The 10,000-nt window shown below is 44.4% G+C and overlaps 1 protein-coding gene across 1 annotated transcript in view; it reads left to right on the top strand.

Moving 5' to 3' along the window:
• LOC143285266 (uncharacterized) overlaps nucleotides 1–10,000 on the top strand; it is a 65,907-nt gene that overhangs the window by 36,351 nt on the left and 19,556 nt on the right. Inside the window, exons 17-21 of the mRNA XM_076592524.1 lie at nucleotides 811–953; nucleotides 2,488–2,987; nucleotides 5,081–5,168; nucleotides 8,842–8,918; nucleotides 9,954–9,990. Coding sequence (XP_076448639.1) covers nucleotides 811–953; nucleotides 2,488–2,987; nucleotides 5,081–5,168; nucleotides 8,842–8,918; nucleotides 9,954–9,990 — 845 coding nt within the window. The remainder of the gene's footprint in view (nucleotides 1–810; nucleotides 954–2,487; nucleotides 2,988–5,080; nucleotides 5,169–8,841; nucleotides 8,919–9,953; nucleotides 9,991–10,000) is intronic.

The raw sequence follows: 10,000 nt of genomic DNA, 5'->3' as shown, positions 1-10,000 counted from the left end.
CATTTATCCATCCATTCGCTCGTCCATCCGCCCATCAATTTCATCCTTGCTTGCTTCCTTCCTTCCTTCCTTCCTTCCTTCCTTCCTTCCCTCTATTCCTGCTTCCTCCCCTCCCTCTCCTTCCTTCCCTCCTCCTCTCCTTCTCCTTCCTTCCCTCCTCCCCTCCCTCTCCTTCTTTCCCTCCTTCCTTCCTTCTTTCCCTCCTTCTCCCTTCTTCCCCTCCCTCTCCTTCCTTCCTACCTTCCTTCCTTCCCTCCTCGCTATCCTTCCCTCCTTCCTTCCCTCCCTCTCCTTCTTTCCCTTCCGTCCTCTCTTTACTCTTCCCTTCCTCCTTCTTTCCATCCTTCCCTCCTTCCTTCCCTCCTTCCTCCCCTCCCTCTCCTCCCTTCCTTTCTTCCTTCTTCCCTCCTTCTCCCTTGCTCCCCTCCCTCTCCTTCCTTCTTTCCCTCCTTCTCCATTCCTCCCCTCCCTCTCCTTCCTTCCTTCTTCCCTCCTTCTCCATTCCTCCCCTCCCTCTCCTTCCTTCCTTCTTCCCCTCCCTCCTTCCCCTCCCTCCTTCCCCTCCCTCTCCTTCCTTCCTTCCTTTCTTCTCTATTCCTCCCCTCCCTCTCCTTTCTTCCTTCCTTCCTTCTTCCCTCCTTCTCCATTCCTCCCCCCCTCTCCTTCCTTCCTTCCTTCCTTCTTCCCCTCCCTCCTTCCTCCCCTCCTTCCTACCCTCCCTCTCCTTTTTTCCTTCCTTCGAGTACTAATTCAGTCTCTCCATCCGTCCACCCGTTCACTCACTCACTCACTCACTCACTCACTCCCCAGGACGCGGAAAAGCGGACGAAAGGCCCAGGGTCAGAGGGACAGGGCAGGGGGGGACCTCTCTCACAGCCGTGAGGGTCCCACAACTCCCACCGACCCCACCATCCTCAACACCACCTCCCTCTCCCTTCCACTGCCCGCTCCGGGTAAGACTTGATTGACTGAGGCTCGCATTGCAACAGCGGGCGTGTTACACCCACACGCGAGTTCACCGGTAATACGGTGCTGCATGCATCAGCTGCTTATTTGATGTACATACTATTTTTTGGTATTACCATTATGATGATGGTGATGATGGTTGTTGTTGTTGTTGTTACGAATATTGTTGTTTTGATTACGATTATCATTATTACGATTATGATTATGATTATAATTATGATTATTATTTCAATCATCGTCATTAGTGATCAGTGGAATGATGGCCTAGAGGTAACGCGTCCGCCTAGGAAGCGAGAGAATCTGAGCGCGCTGGTTCTAATCACGGCTCAGCCGCCGATATTTTCTCCCCATTCACTAGACCTTGAGTGGTGGTCTGGACGCTAGTCATTCGGATGAGACGATAAACCGAGGTCCCGTGTGCAGCATGCACTTAGCGCACGTGAAAGATCTCACGGCAACAAAAGGGTTGTTCCTGGCAAAATTCTGTAGAAAAATCCACTTCGATAGGAATGACAAATAAAACCGCACACAGGAAAAAATACAGAAAAAATGGGTGGCTCTGTAGTGTAGCGCGACGCGCTCTCCCTGGGGGAGTGTAGCCCGAATGTCACACAGAGAAATATGTTGTGACAAAAAGAGGAATACAATACAATACGATTATAATTATTATTGTTGTTTGTTGTTGTTGTTTCTTAATCTATCTATCTGTCTATCTATCTATCTATCTATCTATCTATCTATCTATCCTTATTGTTATTATCATTAAGATTGTTATTATGATTATTATGAGTATATTATTATATTATTATCATCATTATCATTATCATCATTGCTGTTGATGTTGCTGTTTGTTCCGTTGGGTGGGTTTGTGGGTTTTTACCTCAGTGCCTAAGTGTGTTGGATCACTCTGCTGGTCAGGCATCTGCATAGAAGATGTGGTGCAGCGTATATGGTTTAATCCGAACGCAGTGACGCCTCCTTGAAAAATTGAACAGAAGAAGAACCATCTTCACTTTAAGAATGCTGATTGATAATGATAGACTTGCATCGGACAGCAAGTACCGCTACACTTAATGTTGCGATGCCGCACAAATTACCTCTGTTCACTTCAGTCATCATCGTCATCATCATCATCATCATCATCATTGACGCTCACACCTTCCAGGCAAAGACCTCGTGGCACATACAATATTAAAAAAAAGGATTAGTCATACACATAAAACATGTATAAACGTACGTCAGTTACATCATGCGCGAACAAGCATGTGCATACAGAAAGACGAACAAACACACCCGCCTACGCGCACACACACACACACACACAGACACACACACACACACACACACACACACACACACACACGACATAGAACCGCAGTAGTCAATAAGATGGTGAGCAGAACGAAAGAGGTGTGTTTTGAGAGACATTTTAAACCCCCCCCCCCAACTCCCCGCTCCCACCCCCCCCCCCCCACCCCCGCCCCACACCCCCCACCCCCCACCCCTCACTCACCGTCACAGATGCTGGAAAACAAAGCAGCAAGCCGCACGCCCAGGTCAAACCCTTCGTGAAAGCCACACCGACACAGTCCTCCAAGGACAACGGAGCTGTCTACGAGAATGTAAGCATCGAAACCCCCTCCGCCTCCACGTCCACGTCCACCTCCGCAACCGCCTCAGCCTCAGCCTCAGCCTCAGCCTCAGCCTCAGCTTCAGCCTCGGCCAGCGACGGGCAGCGAGTCAGGATCAAGGCCTCCCCGAAACTTCCCGAGGCCTCGGGAAGAGCGGGGACGCTGAGGGGGCAGCAGCAGCAGCAGCCTGGGACCAGGGGGAGAGACGAGACGCCTCCTCCTGATGACATGACGGATGACGAGGCAGACTTCGGGTTCAACGACGACGAGGAGGTGTACGCCAACGAGGAGACGAGCCGTGGGGACCTGCCGACAGGCATCCCTCTGGACGTGCTGCGGGAGACTGTGCTGGCCAGGCTGAGTGGGGGGCAGTTGGACCAGGAGTTTCTGGTGAGTTTGGGTTGGGTTGGATTTGTGTGTGTGTGTGTGTGTGTGTGTGTGTGTGTGTGTGTGTGTGTGTGTGTGTGTGTGTGTGTGTGTGTGTGTGTGTGTGTGCTCTTTGCCCTCTTCCTTGTGGTTGTGACGGGTGTGGTGGTTTGTAATGGTAAGTAATGTGGTTCAGCTACAGCGCCTGCTGGAATCTCGCCGCCCCAGTTTTCCTATCTTGTGACTTAACGAAATACCAGTACTACTGTCAACATTTAAGGAACAGACTGGTACTGTGTTTTGTGTGTTTGTCAATTAATTACTTATATATAGAGAGAGAATAGAATATGTCTTTATTACCAAGTTTACCGGGGTCACAAGGAATATTGGGGTGGATAGTACATAAAAGGAACAAACATAAATCGAAAATCATACACAAACACAGATACAGTAGAATTTAGGACACATACATGTGCATATCAATATGAGAACTTGAGCGCGCGCGCGCACGCAGACACACACACACACACACACACACACACACGTTTAAACATAAGCTACACAGCACATGTGAATGGGGCTGATGACTAGATCTTCAGGTAAGTGGTTGTTGATTGCACAACTCTCTTTAATCATACTGGTTTTGTTCGAGAGACAGGGCATTGACAGCTTTGGTGGAAAAAGCTATTGGCGAAGCGATTGGTTTTCGTCCTCATACTTCTCTACCGACGACCAGAGGGGAGCATCTCGAAAATCCCAAAAGCTTGATGTGATTCATCTTTATTGATTTTGCTTTTTTTTTTTAGTAGCCGCTTATAATATATGTTGTCTAGAGAAGGTAGATCAGCCCCGGTAATCTTGGTGACAGTTTTTACGATTCTGTTAAGGGCTGCAACTTCTTCCTTGGAAATGTTTCCGTTCCAAACAGTAATAGCAAAGGCTAAACACGCTTTCAGTGACTGCTCGGTAGAAATCACCCATGATTTCTTTTCTAATTCCGAACTTTTTGAGGCGCCAAAGAATGTACAGGCGCTGTTGTGCTTTCTTAACAATTTTTCCGTATTTTTCTCCCAATTCAAATCGTTGTAAATGATCACTAAGAGAAATTTGACTTCGCTGATGATCTCTACTTGCTTGTCTTTAATGACAAGTGGTGATGGGCCAGATCTGGTCTTCCTGAAATCTAAAATTAATTCTTTTGTTTTTGATAACGTTGAGTTCTAAGTTGATTTGATCACACCAGCTGACACGTTCTAGTACTTCTTCCATATATCTTGACTCATCACTGTTCGTAATCAGCCCTTCTAGAGTAGTATCGTCGGCAAAATTGACCATGGTGTTACATTCATTACGAGTTGCACAGTCATGTGTGAATAGTATATACAACAGTGGGGACAGAACACATCTCAGTGGGGCGCCAATGTTGCGAATACATGTGGAGAAGGTGAGGTCACCAACTTTAACAATTTGCGGTCTGCATCTTAGAAAATCGAGGATCCATTCACAAATTGATTCAGGCGCAGCGAGAGGTCTTTCAGTTCAGAATATAGTTTTTATGAACGCAGAGCTGTAGTCAATGAAAAGGATCTTAGCATAACTGTTAGGATTTTCGAGATGTCTGAGGACGTGGTAGAGACCTATGCTAATGGCATCTTCAACTGATTAGGGATCAAAAGATGGAGGAATGCAGGTTTTTAGGAACTGCAGAATCAAGCGTTCAAATGTTTTCATGACGACTGATGTTAAGGCTACGGGACGATAATATATATATATATATATATAGATACATATACACAATGTGAGTGTCAGATGTGAAAGCCCCAAACAATGAACAGAACTAAGTTGCGGCTCATAACAAAATTATGTTGTTAAAGACATGAACCACTCGCGAAATCAGTCATCAAAATTATGGTTCCAACACTGATCATGATCAAATGTCGATGGATTCGAGTCGCATTCACCTTTACCTCTTTGCAATGAGAACGCTGCCGATCTTTCTTGTCTTTGTTTAGCATTGGGGGTGTTGGTTGTTAGCGTAGTTGGTTGTGTGATTAAGAGCTGATGCGGTTCTGCAATTTTTATTTATTTATTTATTTATTAATATTCCTTTTATGCAGCGAATTGTTCCAAAGAAAGACTACCCCGTCACCAACGGACAGAAGGAAGAGAACCGCTACAAGAACCGTTTCAACAGTATTCTCCCTTGTGAGTATTACATAGAAATAATAATATCTGTAAATGAATTATCTGATTAATCGAGCAATGATTTGAAACAACCATTGACTCGAATCGTGTGTGATTTTATGTCTCGGTGTGGCTAGTTTGTTCCAGACATCGTGTGGATAAGTGTAGGTGGTTTGTTCCAGACATAATATAGATAGTGTGCATGGTTTGTTCCTGACATAATGTGGATGGTTTGATGCAGACATCATGTAGATAACTATGGATGGTTTGTTCCTGAAATCGTGTACATAGCTATGGATGGTTTGATTCAGACATAATGTAGATAACTATGGATGGTTTGATCCAGATATCGTGTAGATGACAATGGATGGTTTGATCCAGACATCATGTAGATAACTATGGATGGTTTGATCCAGACACCATGTAGATAACTATTGTTATGACAATCCAGACATCATGTAGATAACTATGGATGGCTTGATCCAGACATCGTGTAGATAACTATGGATGACATGATCCAGACATCGTGTAGATAACTATGGATGGCTTGATCCAGACATCGTGTAGATTACTATGAATGGTTTGATCCAGACATCGTGTAGATAACTATGGATGACATGATCCAGACATCGTGTAGATAACTATGGATGACATGATCCAGACATCGTGTAGATAACTATGGATGGCTTGATCCAGACATCGTGTAGATTACTATGAATGGTTTGATCCAGACATCGTGTAGATAACTATGGATGACATGATCCAGACATCGTGTAGATAACTATGGATGACATGATCCAGACATCGTGTAGATAACTATGGATGGCTTGATCCAGACATCGTGTAGATTACTATGAATGGTTTGATCCAGACATCGTGTAGATAACTATGGATGACATGATCCAGACATCATGTAGATAACTATGGATGACATGATCCAGACATCGTGTAGATAACTATGGATGACATGATCCAGACATCGTGTAGATAACTATGGATGACATGATCCAGACATCGTGTAGATAACTATGGATGGCTTGATCCAGACATCGTGTAGATTACTATGAATGGTTTGATCCAGACATCGTGTAGATAACTATGGATGACATGATCCAGACATCGTGTAGATAACTATGGATGACATGATCCAGACATCGTGTAGATAACTATGGATGGCTTGATCCAGACATCGTGTAGATTACTATGAATGGTTTGATCCAGACATCGTGTAGATAACTATGGATGACATGATCCAGACATCGTGTAGATAACTATGGATGCCTTGATCCAGACATCGTGTAGATTACTATGGATGACATGATCCAGACATCGTGTAGATAACTATGGATGGTTTGATCCAGACATCGTGTAGATTACTATGAATGGTTTGATCCAGACATCGTGTAGATAACTATGGATGACATGATCCAGACATCGTGTAGATAACTATGGATGCCTTGATCCAGACATCGTGAAGATAACTATGGATGACATGATCCAGACATCGTGTAGATAACTATGGATGCCTTGATCCAGACATCGTGTAGATTACTATGGATGGTTTGATCCAGACATCGTGTAGATAACTATGGATGACATGATCCAGACATCGTGTAAGTAACTATGGATGACATGATCCAGACATCGTGTAGATAACTATGGATGCCTTGATCCAGACATCGTGAAGATTACTATGGATGGTTTGATCCAGACATCGTGTAGATAACTATGGACGACATGATCCAGATATCGTGTAAGTAACTATGGACGACATTATCCAGACATCGTGTAAGTAACTATGGACGACATGATCCAGACATCGTGTAAGTAACTATGGACGACATGATCCAGACATCGTGTAAGTAACTATGGACGACATGATCCAGACATCGTGTAGATAACTATGGACGACATGATCCAGACATCGTGTAAGTAACTATGGACGACATGATCCAGACATCGTGTAAGTAACTATGGACGACATGATCCAGACATCGTGTAAGTAACTATGGACGACATGATCCAGACATCGTGTAAGTAACTATGGACGACATGATCCAGACATCGTGTAAGTAACTATGGACGACATGATCCAGACATCGTGTAAGTAACTATGGATGACATGATCCAGACATCGTGTAGATAACTATGGATGACATGATCCAGACATCGTGTAAGTAACTATGGATGACATGATCCAGACATCGTGTAGATAACTATGGATGACATGATCCAGACATCGTGTAGATAACTATGGACGACATGATCCAGACATCGTGTAAGTAACTATGGACGACATGATCCAGACATCGTGTAAGTAACTATGGATGACATGATCCAGACATCGTGTAAGTAACTATGGATGACATGATCCAGACATCGTGTAAGTAACTATGGATGACATGATCCAGACATCGTGTAGATAACTATGGACGACATGATCCAGACATCGTGTAAGTAACTATGGATGACATGATCCAGACATCGTGTAGATTACTATGGATGGTTTGATCCAGACATCGTGTAGATAACTATGAATGGTTTGATCCAGACATCGTGTAGATAACTATGGATGACATGATCCAGACATCGTGTAGATAACTATGGATGACCTCATCCAGACATCGTGTAGATAACTATGGATGGCTTGATCCAGACATCGTGTAGATTACTATGAATGGTTTGATCCAGACATCGTGTAGATAACTATGGATGACATGATCCAGACATCGTGTAGATAACTATGGATGGTTTGATCCAGACATCGTGTAGATAACTATGGATGGCTTGATCCAGACATCGTGTAGATGACTATGAATGGTTTGATCCAGACATCGTGTAGATAACTATGGATGGCTTGATCCAGACATCGTGTAGATTACTATGAATGGTTTGATCCAGACATCGTGTAGATAACTATGGACGACATGATCCAGACATCGTGTAAGTAACTATGGATGCCTTGATCCAGACATCGTGAAGATTACTATGGATGGTTTGATCCAGACATCGTGTAGATAACTATGGATGACATGATCCAGACATCGTGTAGATAACTATGGATGACATGATCCAGACATCGTGTAGATAACTATGGATGGCTTGATCCAGACATCGTGTAGATTACTATGAATGGTTTGATCCAGACATCGTGTAGATAACTATGGATGACATGATCCAGACATCGTGTAGATAACTATGGATGCCTTGATCCAGACATCGTGTAGATTACTATGGATGACATGATCCAGACATCGTGTAGATTACTATGGATGGTTTGATTCAGACATCGTGTAGATAACTATGGACGACATGATCCAGACATCGTGTAAGTAACTATGGATGACATGATCCAGACATCGTGTAAGTAACTATGGATGACATGATCCAGACATCGTGTAAGTAACTATGGACGACATGATCCAGACATCGTGTAAGTAACTATGGACGACATGATCCAGACATCGTGTAAGTAACTATGGATGACATGATCCAGACATCGTGTAGATAACTATGGATGGCTTGATCCAGACATCGTGTAAGTAACTATGGATGACATGATCCAGACATCGTGTAAGTAACTATGGACGACATGATCCAGACATCGTGTAACTATGGATGACATGATCCAGACATCGTGTAACTATGGACGACATGATCCAGACATCGTGTAACTATGGATTGTTTATTCCAGACGACAGCACCCGCGTTGTACTGGCTAAGGTGAACGGTGACGATGCTTCCGACTACGTCAATGCCAGTTTCGTCAAGGTATCTGTATCTGTATCTGTATTTCTTTTTATCACAACAGATTTCTCTGTGTGAAATTCGGGCTGCTCTCCCCAGGGAGAGCGCGTCGCTATATTACAGCGCCACCCATTTTTTTTTTTTTAATTTCCTGCTTGCAGTTTTATTTGTTTTTCCTATCGAAGTGGATTTTTCTACAGAATTTTGCCACGAACAACCTTTTTGTTGCCGTGGGTTCTTTTACGTGCGCTAAGTGCATTCTGCACACGGGACCTCGGTTTATCGTCTCATCCGAATGACTAGCGTCCAGACCACCACTCAAGGTCTAGTGGAGGGGGAGAAAATATCGGCGGCTGAGCCGTGATTCGAACCAGCGCGCTCAGATTCTCTCTCGCTTCCTAGGCGGACGCGTTACCTCTAGGCCATCACTCCACGTGTCTGTCTCTCTGTCCGTCTCTTTGTCTGTCTGTGTCCGTCTGTTTGTCTGTCTTTCTGGTTGTCTCTCTCTGTCTCTCTCTGTCTCTCTGTCTCTCTGTCTCTGTCTCTCTCTCTCTCTCTCTCTCTCTCTCTCTCTCTCTTACCTTCCTACCTACCTACCTAGCTCTGTCTATGCGTTGGGATTGTTCTCAAAAGTTCCAGACCTTCACTGAGGCTGTCCTCAAAATTCTCAATGTTTGTGAAACTGTCAATCTTCCGCAGTAGAACAAAATAATTCATTGTTGAAACTGTGACAAGAAACTCTAGGGAGAGCTGGACAATATAAGGTCTTCAGAGAAGAAGCCCCCCCCCCCCCCCCCCCCCCCACTCCGTCCTCCCGCCCCCTCACCCCTCCCCCTCCCTCCCCCTCCCTTCCCCCAGTCAGGTGTTTCGGCCTTTAACTCCTAAAACATCAGAAATGAACTTTGTTTTTGTCTGTTTGCTTTTTTTTCTTTTGTTCTCCTAAGGTCATTATGCAAGTAGACTACATGCGGAATGGTTGAAAATACATCACAGGATTTCACGTCCAGCTATAGGAGAACGAGGGTGGTAAACATAATCATTTCTTCCTTGTTGAAACAGGGGCCAAAGACTGACAGAGACTACATAGCGGCCCAAGGTAATTACCA

This window comes from Babylonia areolata, chromosome 8 (genome assembly GCF_041734735.1).
Source record: "Babylonia areolata isolate BAREFJ2019XMU chromosome 8, ASM4173473v1, whole genome shotgun sequence".
NCBI classification, from domain to species: domain Eukaryota; kingdom Metazoa; phylum Mollusca; class Gastropoda; order Neogastropoda; family Buccinidae; genus Babylonia; species Babylonia areolata.
This window is presented reverse-complemented; position numbering and strand designations above follow the sequence as displayed.